General features: G+C 40.3%; 1 protein-coding gene across 1 annotated transcript; it reads left to right on the top strand.

Annotated features, from left to right (window-relative positions):
* The first annotated feature begins 231 nt into the window (after nucleotides 1-231).
* On the top strand, nucleotides 232-17,402 carry BBS7 (Bardet-Biedl syndrome 7). Its single transcript, XM_068153963.1, has 19 exons — nucleotides 232-371; nucleotides 769-834; nucleotides 1,612-1,674; nucleotides 2,508-2,683; nucleotides 2,893-3,079; nucleotides 3,738-3,810; nucleotides 5,198-5,314; nucleotides 6,026-6,156; nucleotides 6,884-6,968; nucleotides 8,587-8,689; nucleotides 9,256-9,448; nucleotides 10,537-10,611; nucleotides 11,639-11,704; nucleotides 13,063-13,202; nucleotides 14,176-14,340; nucleotides 15,061-15,170; nucleotides 15,280-15,383; nucleotides 16,286-16,409; nucleotides 17,081-17,402. Exons 1-19 carry the CDS (start codon nucleotides 336-338, stop codon nucleotides 17,215-17,217), a joined length of 2,151 nt encoding a protein of 716 aa, XP_068010064.1. The 5' UTR covers nucleotides 232-335; the 3' UTR covers nucleotides 17,218-17,402.
* Nucleotides 17,403-18,020: the final 618 nt, after the last annotated feature.

Raw genomic sequence — 18,020 nt, 5'->3', positions numbered from 1 at the left:
AGCCAAGCCTGGGCACGCTGCCGTTCTGGGCAGCGCCGTTACCGACGGCCTGAGCCGTGCCGCAGCAGGGAGGCACCTCAGGCTCTCCGGGGCAGTAGGCCGGGGCCTACGGGCGGCCAATGGCTCCCCCAGCGGCCTCAGGGGGCCCGCCCGCTCTAGGACGCTGTCCAATGGCAGCGCGCGCCTGGCCGTGCCCCGCTCCCTCCCCGTCAGGCCTAGCAAATAGGAAGCCGGCGGCGGGCGATGCCGGTCGCCCGCGGAGGTTACCTCGGTAACGGGAGCTGTGTGGGAGCCGGGACAGCGGCCTCGGCCCGGGTCTGCTTCCTGCTGCCGCAATGGAGCTGAGCCTGGCCCGCGTGGACTACCTGCAGGTGGGCCGGGTTCCGTGCCGCACCGCCGAGCTTTTACCTCAGGGGAGCGGGCCGGACCGGCGGCGAGCGGCCTGGGCTAGTGGGAGCGGCCGGGGGCCGCGGGGCCGTGAGGGGGAGCTTTCTTGGCAGCCTTGCGAGCGGGCGGCGGTGCCGGCGAGGAGGGTCTTGGTACTTTCGGCGGCGGGTGAAGCGCTTCCCGGTGGGACCGGGGCTGTCAGGCTTCTCGCTTCGTTCCCCGCGGCCGGCGGGTGCGCGCGGCTCCAGAACCGCCTCAGTAGGGCCAGGACACTTCCCGGGAAGCATCCCGTCGCGCCTCCCCTCAGCCTTGGCTCCGCTGATGCTGGGGTTGGGCTACGGCGCCGGAACGTGTCCGGCTCACGAGTGTGTCTTCCCACAGGTGGGAGTGACAGCGCAGAAGACGATGAGGCTTCTTCCAGCCTCGGGGCGAAAGGCGACCCAGAAGGTGGTGGCTTCTGCTGGCTCCGGCCGAGTCACTTTGTGGCTGAGGACTGTATTGTGATGGCAACGTCATTAATCAGCTCTTCAGTTTCTTTAGTTAGCACCTCAGAGGGAAAAAACTTTGGAACCAAAGTCTTGAACTTTATTGGGAAACTTTTGGAAAAAATAGAAAATAAAGCTCTAACGATTGTTTTAAAGCTAAACGTATTGTTGAAACCCCAAAGATTGGATGCTTATCAATTTCTGGTTTGCTGATGCTTAATATGGACCATCTGCCCTGTTGGGACAGGCTGAGAGTTGACTTTGTTCAGCCTGGAGAAGAGAAAGCTCCAAGAGACCTTAGAGCATCCTTCCACTATTTTAAGGGGGTCTGTAAGAAGGCCAGACTTAGAATAAGGGCTTGTGGTGATAGAACAAGAGGTAATGGCTTTAAACTGAAAGAGGATAGATTTAGATTAGATGTTTGGAAGAAATTTTTGGCAATGAGGATAGTTAAACATTGGCACATGTTGCTCAGAGAAGTGGTAGATATCCCATCTATGGAAACATTCAAGACCGGTTTGGACAGGGCTCTGAGCAACCTATCTAGTTGAAGATGTTCCTGCTTGCTGCAGGGGAATTGGACTAGATTATCTTTGAGGTCCCTTTCAGCTCCATAGATTAAGTGCTGTAGAATTTAAAGTCCTTAAATACAGGAAAATATAAATAGTACAGCAGAAGTGTTGTTTTGAAATGATCTGTGCGTGTAACAGAAAAATAACAAAGTGTTGTACTTTTGAAGGTGGTCGTTGGCGATCAGGATGGAGTTGTTACGTGTTTTGGCATAAAAAAAGGGGAAGCTGTGGTAAGCAGAAATGCTTTATTTACAACTTCACTTTTAAAATACTCTTCCTAATGAACTTTGAAAGGCTGTTTGAGATGGGAAAGAAGATACTTGTGGAAGGTGTTTATCTAGCTGTGATGTTGGGTTGAATACCACTGAAATAATAAACTGTAAATGTGTTATAGCTTTTTGTATTTATTGGCTGTAGAAAAATGCTTGATTGCACTGTGATTCTGAAATGTACAGGTTATTTTCGTTTGCTTTTAATCCATAGTGTTTTAGCTTTGCCAGAAATTGTAAAGTAAATGTATTCTCCTTTATGTTGACTTGCTAGAATGAGTCCAGAGAAGGGCAACGAAGTTGGTGAGGGGTTTGGAACACAAGCTCTATGAGGAAAGACTGAGGGAGCTGGGATTGCTTAGCCTGGAGAGGAGAAGACTTAGGGGTAACCTAATTACTCTCTACAACTACCTGAAGGGAGGTTGTAGACAGGCTGATGATGGTCTCTTCTCCCAGGCAGCCAGTACCAGAACAAGGGGACTCAGTCTCAGGCTGCGCCAGGGGAGGTTTAGGTTGGATGTTAGGAAGAAGTTCTATACACAGAGAGTGATTGCCCATTGGAATGGGCTGCCTGGGGAGGTGGTGGAGCCGCTGCCATTGGAGGTTTTCAGGAGGAGACTTGATGGGGTGCTTGGTGCCATGGGTTAGTTGTTTAGGTGGGTTGGATTGGTTGAAGGGTTGGACGTGATGATCTTGGTCTCTTCCAACCTGGTTTATTCTATATTTTATATTCTATATTCTATATTATCTGAACTATGACAGTGTGCTGATCAAAATTCCTCTTTTATTTACAGCCGGTGTTCAAGACACTGCCAGGCAAAAAAATTGCAAGATTGGAGCTGGGAGGAGCTCTTAATACACCACAAGAGAAAATTTTTGTGGCTACAGGATCAGAAGTTAGAGGTTTCACAAAGAGAGGGAAGCAGTTTCTTACATTCGAAACTAACCTTACTGAAAGCATCAAGGCAATGTATGTGTGAGATTCTGCATTTTATCATAGCCATAGCAGATTGTTAGTTCATGAGTTTATGAAAAAATGTTTTACCATATTGTGTGCTTGCAGGTAACACTTAAGTACTTTGATTCTGCAAGTGCTACTGCATGAATCTACTGGGGCTAAAAGGTTATCACTGCAGCTATCTTGGAAAAGTGCTGCAGGAAGTGTTTTCTCTTTCTCAGGCATATTTCAGGAGCAGATCTCTTTCTCTGTGCAAGTTACATCTATAACCATTACTGTGACTGCAAAGATCAGCACTACTACCTATCAGGAGATAAAATCAATGATGTTCTCTGCCTTCCTGTGGATAAAGTGAACTGCATTACACCAGTCCTTGCATGCCAGGATAGAGTCCTCAGAGTTTTACAGGTTAAAATACTTCCTTGTTTGTTTTATACTATTGAGGCCACAGAACTGGGCTGACTCTTAAAGGAATCAGCCTATCAGTGTGGCTTAAATACCATAAGGATAAGCATATTCTATCTTACTTGGTGGTTACTGTCTGTAATGCTGGTACATTTATTTTTAAAGAAAAATCATTATTATAAACCTGAAAAATGAGGTTTAATATAACCACCATAAACAGGCTTCGGAATTCATGGGTGGATGTAGATAACAAATTGGTCCCTTTGAACCAGTAAGGGAATTAAATGTGTAGGTCTTCCTCAGTTTGGAAATTCTTGCTCTCACAAATTACTGTTGCAACAAGTCTGAGCACTGTTAAGTGGTGTAACAGATTTATTTTCCTGACAAATATACAGGTTTCTTTTTAATAATAACTCATTTCAAGAGTCCTATATTTTAGTTATATAAACTTCACCCTCTTTTGGCTTACAGATGGTTCTCCTGTAGGTAGCAGGAGTTTGTATTAATGAAGCATATCCTTTATTATCCATTATAGTTTTGTCCTTATGCTTGTGGGGGTTTGGTTTGTGGTTGGTATTTTGGAGGTGTTTGGGGGGGGTTATTTGTGTTTGTTTTTAGAAAACCCAAACAACTCATTCAAGACAGTTCTCTTTGTCTTCAGGGATCTGATTTACTCTATGAAGTAGAAGTTCCTGGACCGCCTACTGTTCTTGCACTGAACAATGGAAATGGGGGTAACAAGATTTTTAATATACACATAACTAAATGTTGGTTTAGTGTATTGTTAAAATGTATTACTTGTATTTGTTAATGATATTTTGTCTTGACTTTTAAGCTACTGTTAAAAATGCTGCATCAAGCTGACTATGCAGAATCATTTCTTCGATGAATATATCTACAGGCATATGACTGGTTTAGACAGTTCTAAATTATATTCACATTTAATTGAAAGCCTCAGTTAGATACAAGGTGGCCTCACTGTGTAATTACATGTGGGACCTTTGGGGGCCATGTCAAAGTTCTGGGTTTGGGTTTCTTTTGCACATGGATTTCCATAACTAGAATTTCTAGCTGCATCCCTCCATGGATGGATGAGAATATTACACAGAATCACAGAATCACCAAGGTTGGAAGAGACCTCAAAGATCATCAAGTTCAACCTGTCACCACAGACCTCATGACTAAACCATGGCACCAAGTGCCACGTCCAGTCCCCTCTTGAACACCTCCAGGGATGGGGACTCCACCACCTCCCTGGGCAGCACATTCCAATGGCTAACAACTCTCTCAGTGAAGAACTTTCTCCTCACCTCGAGCCTAAACTTCCCCTGGCTCAGCTTGAGACTTTGTCCTCTTGTTCTGGTGCTGCTTGCCTGGGAGAAGAGACCAACCCCTTCCCGGCCACAACCACCCCTCAGGTAGTTGTAGAGGGCAATGAGGTCACCCCTGAGCCTCCTCTTCTCCAGGCTAAACAATCCCAGCTCCCTCAGCCTCTCCTCATAGAGCTTCTGCTCGAGGCCTCTTACCAGCCTCTTTGCCCTTCTCTGGACATGTTCAAGTGAGTATTGAGTAGAGCTCACATAAACTAAGTCTGTGGAAGGATCAATCCTAAAATAGTTTGATCATCCCTCTTGCTAATCTGTTGTAACCTAATAGAAATCGCTTTAGTGTGTTGATCTGATGCTTAATTTAGTTTCAGTTAGGTTGTGTGACAGCAGCATTCAGAGCTGATTTGGAAAAGCAGTTCTTATGTGCTTAAGTCTTGGGCACAACATTCACAATTGTCTGCATATTCTGAATAAGTCTCTTTTGTTTCTCTTCTGTAAAGACAATTTCATAGCCTATCTTTGCTGAAATTTCAGATACTGGATTTTAGGTAGAACTACAGTGCAGGGGAGCACTCATACAGAGAAAAGTGATAGCCATAAAGAAATTGTTAGAGCAGGTCTCCTGATGAGGTGTTTCATCTATTTGGTTTTTTATTTCAAAGCCTGACAGTTCTGTTGCACAACACTAATATTGGGATTTTCTTTATCCCTCAGGATGTAGAGGGTGACTACACAATGCATTCAAATTGGTGTGCTTGGCTTTAGCAATCCTAAATTCAGTTTATGTGTTTAGGTGATTCTGGAGAGGAAGTTGTGTATGGAACTTCTGATGGTAAACTGGGACTTATCCAGATTACTGGTGCAAAGCCTATACCTAAGTGGGAAATTGGAAATGAAAAAAAGAGAGGAGGTAGGTGTCTCAGTTGTTTACTCTTTAGCTCTCCAGCATATCTGAGGCTTTATTATAATGTAATAATCAGAAAATCTTACTCATAGTTACTTTGGAGCCATATTGTAATAAACTCAGTGTATGATGTTAATATATTGAGTAAGCTCTCTTTCATTCTTTTGATTTTCTTATAAGCAGCTCTAATCAGTTTGCCTTGCTTTGCTCATATTATTTTCAGTACTTTGGGGTATTCTTATTTGTAGGGTGTTTTTAAAGTAGCATTTGTAAAGCAGTGTTGATTCACGTGTGATTACTTGAAGTAAGTCCTTCACAGCTAACCCAGAATTCCTAATAGTCTGTTTACCAGTAGATTTAAGTCAACTATAGGAAACAGAGAGTTCTTGCTGCTTCAGCTGGCACAGTTACAGAAGTGTGGACAGACAGTTTGGGGAGGGAGGGTTAAACCCCTCACAAGCATGCTACAAGGAGTCTCTGTCGAGTGCTTTCCACGGAGGGAACTGGTCTGGTTTAGAGTTGTTTGCTGTAAAATCCACTGTGCAATCGTGAACCTCAGGCAGAGGTGAGAGACTTCAGCCCTCTGCTGGACTCATCCTGAAATACCATTAAGAGAGCCTCAAAAGCTGACCAAGAATTTCTTTCTATGTCACTGAATGCAGCCTGTGGCATACATGAATAAAGATGAAGTAAACAGCTTGTGTTCTTTTGCATTAGGTATCTTATGTATTGATAGTTTTGACATTCTGGGAGATGGAGTTAAAGAATTACTCGTTGGAAGAGATGATGGAATGCTAGAAATCTATAACTTTGAGAGTGCAGATGACCCTGCCCTTCGATATGATCATGTAAGCCCACATTCATTGTACTCTTGTTTGCTGGGAGAAATGAATGTTTGATTTTTGAAGAGCAATATTTCAAAACTTTAAAGTGTTTATAAGATCATGACCCCTAAATGTGGGTTTATTTTTAATTTGATGAGCTCTAATGTTGACAATATGAGCTTTGAAGCAATGTTCTTATATTTAAGTACAAGGAAGTGAAAATGGAGCAACAATTAAAACAGTGTAGTGGGTATGTTGAAGTTCTGACTGTTGGCTACTGAAGTTTCTCCTCAGTAAAACCTAGTACAGTGCTTCTCTCAGTGAAAAGGCAACCCCATGTTGTGTGCACTCTCTTTTACATGTCAAATAATAAATGCAAGATGTCAGGCTTTTACTTTCAGTTATTAATTGTTTAAAGGAGTAGATTTGATCCACAGTGATTATTGCAGCCTTCCCTCACATTGGGAATTCCTGTTGGAAAAATATTGTCCATCAGTGCCTTGTTTTAAATTGATTTTTAATGTCTTTGTTATGCAGACTAGAGTAAGAATGCATCTAAAACACCCTGATTTAGCTGAGATAGTCGTCAGCTAGCTTAGTCTTTTGTAGATCTAGGTATTGCGGGTCTCTGTAGGTATTTTATGATGCAGATAAAAGGAGCAGCACAAGACTTAAAACCTCCCCAAAACCTCTCAAATTTCTAAAATGAGTACAACGATATTTCCCTTTGCTTGAATGTTTTTATTTGAAGGCCTTATCAGAGAGCATTGCATCAGTCCAGGGTGGCTGTGTTGGAAAAGATGGGTATGATGAAATTTTAGCATCCACATACTCAGGTAAGCTTTGTATCACTGACTTGATAAGTGTCTTATATTGTGATGCGGTAAAAATGAAGCAGGCTGACATGTTAGTGCATCTCACATCTCTTGTTGATTGGAACTGGGATGATGTTTTATGGAAAAGGTCACTTCTAATTTAATATTTATACTTCAAATAATGTTTTCTATATTTAAACTGTGGTTTTAATTTTAAGATGCTCACAATGTGTTCTGCTTTGTAACACCACAGTTGATTTGTCTCTGGTGTAGACTGCTGCCTGATGAAACCATGACTATGTCCAAGGGGACTATTTATCATGGTTTTTTAATTACATATATTGATTCTCAACTTTTATGTCATCTCCTTTCTTTTCAGCTCCACAGGGCTTTAAATGGTATTGATTTTGCTTTTAACAGAAAATAAAAGTTCATTGTGTGAGGTGTTGCAGCAGCCCCGCGGTAGGATTCGAGCTGTGGGCCTGACGTTCATGAGGCCGCGGTAAACATGCTGCATACGGCAACTGCTGCGGTCTAAAACATTGCTAATTCTCTATGTTCGCTTATCCTCAGTGCTAAAAATTTAGACTACTGAAACCTCTTGTATTCAGAATCATCTGTTTTGGCAGGATTCAATTCTCAGTCAGTCATTGAGAAGTAATGGTGCTCAAGTGCCTCTTTAAGCAGTCTTTGAATGACTTTAAAAGACTGTTCTAGCTCCTCTCACATTAATTGTTTTGTTACAACAGGCTGCAACAGTACTGTGGGCCAAGTCTTGTAAAGATCCATGAATCATAAAAGAAAGAAAAAAGTACAAGCCCATGTTCACCTGTGGATTTTCAAAGATGATCTCTGGCAGGATGTGCAGTAGACTGAGTTGGGGAAATTTTGGCACATGAGGAAAAGTAGTGCTTAGAGCAGTAAAAGCTACGTTTGAAGGCTAGCAGCATAGGACTGTGGTGGATTTTTTAAGTTCATGGTCCTTTACTGGGCTTTGTTGGTACTTGAAATGGATAGTGAAGGTATGTGAAAGATTATGGACAGGTCAGCTTTTATGGTCTGTTTTTTAATAATGCTGTCTGTCTTGTTTGTATGCATTAGATGAGGTAGCTAGAGCAGTAAACCCCCATTCAAACCTCTGTATAGACAAGCTATAATCAATGACTATTTACTTTTATAACTAAATGTAATTAAGGAAACAAAAAGATTATTTTCTCTGTATTATTTTTCACTTCAACTGGCAGCATTCAATCTGAAAGCACACTGTGCAGCAGACAGTTTCGTATAAACCCATGGCACAGCTTTGTTTTGTATTCAGCTATAATGCTGCCAATTATTCAAGGTTTTGTTTGACATGGGAGAAAATTGAAGTGCCCAGTTAAAAGCTGCTACAGAGGATTTATTGCTCAAAATACTTAATGAAAAAGGATAAATAATGTTATCAATCTGTAAATTAAGAATGAAACTCCTAAAAAATCATGCTCAGTGTCTAGATTAATCCTCCAAAGAAAGGATTAAATTGAAGTCTTGATTCTCTCTACCCAATATCAGGAACAAAGATTACTCCACTCATACAAAAGCTGAGTATAGACTTTTCTTTATAGCTTATAAAGAATATAAACTTCATATATTGGTTTAGGCTGGCTGACAGGACTGACTACAGAACCTGTCCATAGAGAAGGTGGATCAGGTGAAGAACTAAAATTAAGTCAAGAAATGCAGAGCAAGATTTCATCCTTAAGGTAATTGTACTAGGAAGAACTTTAAATGGAAGAATTGGAATGTTAAAAGCTGAGATATCATCTCTTCTTCCCATCTCACTGGATTTTCTGTGTCATTAATGTATCTAGAAGTAAAATCAGACCTTTTCAAAATAGAAATTAATAGCAGACTCACCTCAGTGTCTCTTTTTATCTTCCTTTCGCGTGGTGATGTTGTGATGACTTCTTTCTCACATAAAATTCCCTCCTTCCATGCTGCTTTATAGCTTTTAAATGATGGGAGGAAGCTCGTGACTAGCATCTAGTTCAGAATGCAGAGTACTCTTGAAGAAAACAGGTGTCCTTTCCTGTGACTCCTAGAAATCTCTTTTGTCAAGGTAGTGAAATGTACATTTTTCATGTGACGTAGTTTATATTTGGTCTTTGCCATCATTGTGGAAGGAAAGTCACTAGTCTACTTCTGGTTGGAAAATTGTGGACAGAAGATAATCATGATTACCTTGCAATGATTCTAGGGTGGCTTGTGTAGTTTGTGGGTTTTGGGTTTGGTTTTTTTTCAGACATTCTATGTGGTTTCCTTTTTCTAGGAGTGAATTGGAACACTTACAGATGAAAGTACATCAGGAACGTGAAAAATACCAGCAGTCTTCTCAATCCAGTACTGCTGTTTTATCTGTACCTGCATTTAGTGTAAATGATAAATTTACATTAAATAAGGATGATGCCAGCTACAGCCTCATCTTGGAGGTGCAGACAGCTATAGACAATGTCCTGGTACAGGTGAGTATGGCTTTTTTTCTTGTTGGCTCACTTGGCGTGGAAATAAAATATTCAGACACTTTCTGGTTTAAAAAGGTGAGGTACCTTAAATGTAAGGGATTTCAAATGTCTGACTAGCTCTAAGAGAGAATTGAAGTGTTGGAGTAAATGCTTGTTAGGGAACAAACACGACAAACTTGTGTTGAACAGAGCAACAGCACACCACCAAAAGAGACCAAAATGCCTGCTGTACTAGCAGGTTTCGACGTAACTTCAGGGTTTGCTTTTGCATGTTCTGCCTTATTTCAGCAGCAGTTATCAGTTGTAGGATTTTCTTTTTCACCTTTTAATAGAAATCTTTTTTAGTAAGGATGTTACTAGAGCAGTGCTAAGCTACAGCTAATATGCAGCTTTATAGTATTGGCTGTTTCTGTGGCTAAGTGAGGAATAAAGAAATTATTTAATCTAGTCCTGAATTTAATGTAGCCTTCAGAAATTATACTTCTTCTTTAAAGATCTGTAAAGCAGTATCTGGTATTCTCTGCTCTGAGAAAACAGTAAAACTTATAAAATATTGGTTTAGGTGGTATGTTGTTTATTTGTCAACATTTCTTGACACGTTAGTGAAGTTCTAGAGCAGTACCCTTTGCAATACCCTTTAACCGCATTTTTAAACCAGTGTTAGATTTAATTCGAGTGAAGACACCTCTAGATAATAAGTAAAAGGATCAGTAGTCATGTAATCTGATCCTTGGTTTCCTGAATGAATACTGTAATCCCCCTATTAAAAGAAGGAAACACTTCAATTGTTAATACACTCCATGGAGATGAATGAAATACACTTTCATGTCTGAAATGCAGTTACACAGCTTATACTTGCTGTAAGGCAGCTACACAAGAGTTCAGGATTCCATGAGAGAATAAGAGAAAGATCATCATGTTACTCTGAGATTAAGTAGTAAACTGTGTCTGTTAGGCTTTTACCTCTTGGATGTAGCAATCACAGCCTCTCCTTTACTAAAATAATTGATGACAGTTAGAAAATAAATACACTAGAAGCTATTCAGGAACTTAAGCTCTTTATTTTTCCTTCCTCTGATGTTCTGCAGAGTGATGTCCCAGTAGACTTGCTGGATGTGGATAAAAATTCTGCTGTTGTCAGTTTTAGCAGCTGTGACTCTGAGGTAAGGGAAAGAAAAGAGGTGATATTTATAGAGATCACATGATGGAAGCTCTTAATACTATATATTAAAACCAGAGTTTGGATTTTTATATTCATTCTTTTAAATGTATTCATTTGGTCATTTTGGAGAGCTCAGCTTCATTAGAGCTACTGCAGAATTACAAGTTAGTGACAGGGCCTGACATAAGGCAAAGCTAAAAATGTGCAAAAGGCTCCAGGGGTGACAGCTCTCTTGCTTTTTCCTGCCTGACCAGGAATGTGAAAGGCACTGCTCTCAGCATTGCTCTCTTCTGGGTTTTACCAGTATCGTGTATTTACTTCAGACTAATTTAGGTGAGGAACATATTTCTTACTTTAGAACATGAAGAATCTGCTGTGTGGGAATTCATGTGTTTAAGTGCATTTTAAAAGGTAATCATTATTAAATTAAATATTTATGGAATTTCTAATGGTGCTTAGGGCCAGAGGGGGAATCCAGAACTACTTCAGCATTATGAAAATCTTCTGTGAATTCTTTTTCCTTCTAACAGTTCTCTGAGTATCTTAAGAACTCAATTTGCACAGGATTGTTCTACCCTGGAGCTTTCAGAAATCAATTTTTTATTATAAGATTCTTGTCATTCATGAGGATTAATTTGGCTTTTTCTTGGTGTGTTTTCTTACTGATGTTTAGATTTTGGATGTTGGACTAACATTGCAGATGCGTGGGGCAGGCTGACAGATGCATTCTTCAGACAAAAAATAGCTATCTAACTTTTATGGTGGTATGAAAAGGTGTAAGAGGCTTCAGTTGATTGCTTCTTATATAGAGAATTATTTTTTTTTTCTTTAATTCTACCATCATTAAAATGAATTGGAATACTCAAGGGAGCCAAACATTACCTTTTTGTGTTTAACTTTTTAAAACCAGCTGTACATAAATAGAAAACATTTTCCTGTACATGTCTGCAGTTACAGCAGAGCAACAGAATGACTTGGTGAATCCAGACATGTTTTGTCTTATTTTTCTGAATTTTTGCTGTTTACAGCCAAATAGCAACTTTCTTCTTGCCACCTACCGATGCCAAGCAAATACTACAAGACTGGAACTTAAGGTAAAATGCTTCCATGTGTTTTCCATAATAAATTAATGGTTATGTAGATGTCTGCTTAGCAACAGAGAGATCCGTGGCTGCACTGACTGCTTAGTAAGTGAATGAGTGAACGATCAATCCAGTTTCTACTGCTGCTTGTTTCCTGAGAACCTTCTAATCTGGGGCTTGTGCTCCGTTATATGTGTCTGTTGGATTTCTAAGGCTTACAGGAAAGCCTGGAGTCCTTCTTGTGTGTCTCTAAGGTGAAAGCAGTGGGAAAATCACAGTGAAAAATACGTGATTGTGGAGACAGGGTGTGGAACTTGAAGTGCAGGGAGGCATGGGAAGGAAAGCTCTAGCACTCTTTGTCCTTTGAAGTGTTTGAAGGAAGTTACACTGGGAAGTAACCAGGGAACACAGTCTGGATTTGAGTTTTAAAGAAGCAGCAAATTCAGGCATTCTGTGGTTATATAGGCAATGCATTTTTTGAGTCTTGGTGATTTGATTTCCAAAGAGAGCTCTTGAGTTACTTACTTTTTTAAAAATCATTGGAGTGGTTTTCTTCCTTTACAACTCTGCTTTTGGAGTTCTGAGATTTTATAAAATAGGGGACATGACATAATCAAGGTTATGAAGCAAATCTGCACTTGGAACTCAGGAACTGCAGTCTGCCCTTCTGTTTGTATAAAGCTTTTTCAGCAGCTTTTCTGCCTACTTTCATTGATACACTGGTGCTATAGGTGGGACACTGCTGTTTCTCGTCAGTTCTGTGTCAGTGGTAAAGTTCTTAGCACAGTCAGTAACTGATCTCAGCACAGAAGTGGCTGATGCATTCTGAGTCCTTGGAGGTGTGGAGAACACATGCTTGAATGTGTCTGCATCCTGCTTGTTGGGTGTTCTAAGGCTTGAACTTAAATCTGGCCTCTTACTTTTCCAAAACTAGCTCTGGAAGAATTTTGTTACAAAGAGGTTTTGAAATTAATTTTACTCTGTTAAGTTTTTTGATCTATTCTTTGCTGCCAGCTGCTGCAGAATGTATTTTCTCCATAATGAAACATATAAGTAGATGAGGCTACTGAAGAATTTGAAGCAAGCTACAGACTTTTTATTCTAACTGATCAGAAAGTAAGTTAGTAAGTTTCCTAATGTTTCACTTGTCTAATACAGCAGGACTTCATCAGGGAACTACTTAATCTAGTTTTAAAACATTCTTGATCTGCTCTATTAATAGTGGTCCTATCAAGTCAAGAGACTCCTCTAAATATTCCACATATTCCTGAAGTACTGCAGTCTGTCTTTGACATCTTTTAATATCTGCCAGTTTTTTTTCAAATAATCATACATTTAATCTTTTCCCTTTTCTGCTTTGATTTCTGCAGGTTCGATCGATTGAAGGGCAGTATGGGACCCTTCAGGCATATGTAACTCCAAGAATTCAACCCAAAACCTGCCAAGTTCATCAATACCAAATTAAACCACTTTCTCTTCATCAGAGAACTCATTCTATTGATCAGGACAGGTATTTGCAAAGAAAAATCTATGCTTTGTTCTCTTGAAAAGTCAACACAATCTAGTTGAAACAATGTTTAATCTGTAAACTTGAGTATGTCATTCCTAACCCTTAACCTGCCATTCTGAGCCTGTAGTTCCATTTTGTGGATTTTCTGTCAGAAAAGATGGATTTTATGGGTTCCTGCTTTCCTTGCCATTCTTCATCTTTGTTTTCAGATTATTTTTCATTTTACTGACATGGGTCTTACTGTGGCCCCATGTATTACTAGAGCTGAGGGTGTGGTAGAAAGGAAACTCTCCTGTGTTGGCGGCCACAGTCTTTTCACTTTCAGCCTCATTCTCCCCTCCACCCGTTTAATGTAATTCTTTCCCATAGCTAATTTGACTGTAAAGTTGAGCCAAGACTTCTTTGGTCCCTTACCTGTCTGTTAGCATTTTAGGCAATTTCTACATGATTTTCCCCCAGTCTCAATTAACATCTTGCTTTGCCACCAAAGTGTTGCTTGCTTCAAAATAAAGCTGAAAGATTGAGGAAATGATACCAATTGCTTTTACTTAATGTGCAAATTATGCCTTGTTCTTGATGTAAATGTTATGTTTGTGGTTACAGCATGTCAAACTGCTGAGGCTCTTAGTCATGTTTGCTGTGTTGTCAGTTATTTACCTTTGTCATAAGTTTCAGGTTTAACAACTTGAAGTGGACTATGTCAAAAACTTCCAATTCGTTTCTTATCCAGTTCTGACATGCCTGCCAGGAGATAAAACCTGAATGTATGCAAAGCTTTTTGTCTTGAAATGCAGAGAGGTAGCTGTAGTCTGCAGTATGCAGTATGTAAGCACTAAGCAAGATGCCTGACTTTTTACAGGGTGTTGACTAAAAGGAGACCAGCACTAAACTTTTCATATGGATAACCAGTGTACTGACAGTGCTCCTCCCTCACAACTATTAACTGTTTGTTTCTAATCTCCTGGTGTCATAGACCCATGAATACACTGATGCTCAAAGGCCAGTTCAGTTTTGCTGAAATTCACTCCTGGGTTGTCTTTTGCCTGCCTGAAGTGCCTGAAAAGACTCCAGCTGGAGAGAGTGTCACCTTCTATTTTCAGAACACCTTCCTGGGTACACAGCTTGAAAGTACATACAGGTAAAATACAGTGACTAAAGCTCAGTGTGACTGTGCTGGGGGTTTGGTTTTATTTCATTCTTGATCAGTCTGCAAGCACCATTTCACAGACATACTTCATGCTCACCTTTCCACCCTCAGCCCCATCAAAACTCCCATTAAAGAGAACTGGAATCTTCTTTAAAAGGATGGTCAGGCATTACCGGGGGCGAGCACTATCCCTCAGTGATGCAGTCTGGAACCTGAATAGGGTTTTTCTTGATGATGGTCCAAAACCCAAAGTTGCCAGGGAGGAAAAGCTTGGTATATTTTTAAGATTTTTTTCTTGCTTTTAGAAATAAAGAACATAGCTAATTAATATTGTGCAATGTCTGTTGTTTTCTAACTTTCCTTTTTTTCAATTGAGGAGCAGAAGTAACTTAGAAAGCATTTAATACTCATGCAAACAAAAATGTGATAAGCATTAATCTCAAAATCTTCTTTTCCTGCAACTTAGATTAGGCAAATGCTATTTCAGTGGTAAGATTTAATACTCTGTTCTCATATTAATTAGTTTTATAACTTTCTGAAGGAAGATATGTGTCCATCTGAAATGGAACTGTCAAGTATGGAAAAATTAAGTGTTGTAATTATACAGATTCCAGCCTGTTCCCAGCTTACCATACATGTTGTCTGCTCCTAATGTAGAAAGTTGATAGGTGGTGGTAAGTTTGTTCATATAAAGCTTTTCTCCCTTTGTAGAAAAGGTGAGGGATGTTTCAAGTCTGACAACATTTCTACAATATCCATCCTAAAAGATGTGCTTTCTAAAGAGGCTACTAAAAGGAAGATCAATCTCAACATATCATATGGTAAAAATTCCTTCTCTGTTTTGCTGTCCTTGACTTTATTCTCTGTTCTTTCAGTGGAATACATATTACTCATTTCCTTCTTGTGATTTTTCTTTTTACTTCCTACTAGATGTAAATGAAGAATCTGTGAGGCACACTTTAAAGCTTATCCACCCTAAATTAGAGTATCAGCAGCTGTTGGCCAAGAAGGTTCACTTAATAGATGCTTTGAGAGTAAGTATCTGGTTTCCTGTGGAGGAATGTTTATGGGTGATTATGTTGTCAGACAGGTCTGGGCTGTGCTACGGTGCAGCTCTGGCAATACTCAGAGCTGGAATATACAGGATTTTGAGAATCATATCTATGACTGCATCAAGAGAAGTATGGCCAGCAGGACAACAGAGGTGATTCTTCCCCTTCACTCTCATGAGACCCCACTTCAAATACTGTGTCCAATTCTGATGTCCCCATCATAAGAAGGATAGAGAGCTCTTGGAGTGAGTCCAGAAGAGGGCCACAAAGATGATCCAAGAGTTGGGGCACCTCTTCTATGAGAATAGGCTGAGGGAGCGGGGGTTGTTCAGCCTAGAGAAGAGCCTGTGGGGAGCCTTATAGCTGCCTTCTAATACTTGAAGGGATCTTACAGGAGGCTGAAGAGGAACTTGTCCTTTGGCTAGACACAATTAGAAAATGGGGGAATGTTTGGAAGTTGAGGGAGAGTAGGGTTAGTGTGGATCTTAGGAAGAAGTTCTTCAGTATGAGGGTGGTGAGATGCTGGAATAAGCTGCCCAGGAAGGTTGTGGATGCCTACTCCCTGTGGGTGTTCAAGGCCACACTGGATGAGTCCTTGAGCAGCCGAGTCTAGTTGAGAGGCATCCCTACCCATGGCAGGGAGGTTGGAGTAGATTATCTTTAAGGTTTCTTCCATCCTGAGCCATTCCATGAAGTGACAAGTAACAACTGGCATTTCTTTAGACCAGAAAATGAGTCATTTAGAAAATAACTCTTGCTAGTTTAGAAGGGGATTGTTTTGATCCTGAAGTACTTCCTCTTGTCAGATGCAAGCTTAATTTCTCTTTACTTTTATGCTCTTATGACACTTAACTGCTGTTGTTACAATTTAAAATATCTTTGAGGAATTGCAAGTCCATGAGGGAAATGTGGATTTCTTGCTACCAAAATACCGCAGCATTTTGGAAGAAGCAGATCAGCTGCTTGAGGAATACAAGAGACAGCCTGCTCATCTGGAGAGACTTTATGGTTTGTTGATTAATTCAAATTTTTATTTAAATGCAACTTCATGTCTAGAGAGCACACTGGACATGACTGAAATAGTTATGAAGTCGATATTGGCAAAAAAGATTTAACTTCTGAGTGGTTAAGTGTTACAGAACATAAGGAAAACAAAACAGACAAATATAACAACAATAAAATCCCAAACAAACAAAACCAACAACAAATACAACAAAAATCAACCAATCAAACCAAACCAGAACAATGCACATGGGGAGGAAAGAGAGACTCACAGAAGATGATCTAATTTAGTGAAGAAAATTCTGTGACTTTCTCTAGTGGTCCCTGTACAGCTTTCAGTACAGAGGATCTCTGCCAGACACCAGCTTCAGTAACCCTGTGTACATACAGTGGAAGCAGACCCCTCATTGTCCAGCTCTCTTTTTAGTGTTTCTGATGTGGCAATTCTAAGGCAGAAATACACACTTTGAAAAGAGGCTGAAATCTGGGCTGGCTTAACAGTGTTTTGGGGTTCTTTTAGAAGTAAATCATTGTTTAAAACACAAAGTTTAAAAAGAGTCTTGTCTCTAAACCCAGCATCAAGTAGAACAGTTGGTACATAAATAAAGAGTTAAAAATAGAGATACCTCATCATGGAAACAAGGTCCATACTAAGTCCTGTTATTATACCTTTGCAGGTATGATCACAGATCTCTTCATAGACAAATTTAAATTTAAAGGCACCAATGTGAAAACCAAAGTTCCTCTTCTCCTGGAGATTCTGGATGGCTGTGATCAAGACGGACTCATTGCTTTTTTTGAAGCTGCAGCTTAACAAGGAGAAAGCAGAGTAACTTTTTTCTTTCCCCCAACCAAGGGAGTTCAATGTCAAGTCCAAAACACTTTTCTAGGACAATACTTTTTTGTTGTACTGTCAGTTTTTTAGGTTTTATTCATCTTTATTACCATGCTTAATACAGGCAGTCAACTTCAGTTCATATAAACTATCATGTGCATTAAGTGCTGTATGTTGAATGTTTCTGTGTACATAGTGCTCTTCATAACAAAAGAAAACTTCAAAGTGGATGTAAATACCAAATCCCCTCCTTGTAAAAATCTTTGCAGCACTGTTGCAGACTACATGCAGTAGTCTGTTCTTCAGGGAGTAAGAATGTATGAAGAAACTGGTTTTCAGAGACTTAACCAGGTTTAGAAGAAATTAACATGTTCAACTATGCATATTTGCCTGCTGCACTGGGAAATCAGTACAGGAATCTCACCAGGCTTTTTCCACCTCATGTGTGCATAGAAAGGTGAGAACTGTCTTTTAATTTTAGCTACTTTCAAAGCTACAGTTAATTCTTGTTTAGAGAGTGGATGGCATTAAAATTCCTCCATCCTTCTCCCATGTCGCTGTTCTTCATTTCAAAGCTCCACCTTAGTTCTCATTGCAACAAGTGTGAAAAGCAGGTTGAGGGAGGTGATTCTCCTCCTCCACTCTGCTCTGGCAAGACTCCACCTGGAGTGCTAAGTTCTGGGACCCTCACCATAAGAAGGTCATGGACCTGTTGGAACAGGTCCAGAAGAGGCCACAAAAATGATCATCAGAGGGGTGGAGCACCTCTCTTGTGAAGAAAG

This window comes from Melanerpes formicivorus, unplaced genomic scaffold (assembly GCF_026170545.1).
Source record: "Melanerpes formicivorus ecotype bairdi unplaced genomic scaffold, bMelFor1.0.p_v2 SCAF_27, whole genome shotgun sequence".
Taxonomy (NCBI): Eukaryota; Metazoa; Chordata; class Aves; order Piciformes; family Picidae; genus Melanerpes; species Melanerpes formicivorus.
Note: the sequence above shows the minus strand (reverse complement) of the source record. Positions and strands in the feature narration are given on the sequence as shown.

What these genes read in the sequence shown, in the direction of transcription:
- BBS7 (XM_068153963.1), top strand. Translation starts at nt 336, where the DNA reads ATGGAGCTGAGCCTGGCCCGCGTGGACTACCTGCAG. An exon ending in CTACAAGACTGGAACTTAAG is followed by an intron (nt 11,705 to 13,062) that starts GTAAAATGCTTC and finishes TGATTTCTGCAG; the next exon opens with GTTCGATCGATTGAAGGGCA. An exon ending in CAATCTCAACATATCATATG is followed by an intron (nt 15,171 to 15,279) that starts GTAAAAATTCCT and finishes ACTTCCTACTAG; the next exon opens with ATGTAAATGAAGAATCTGTG.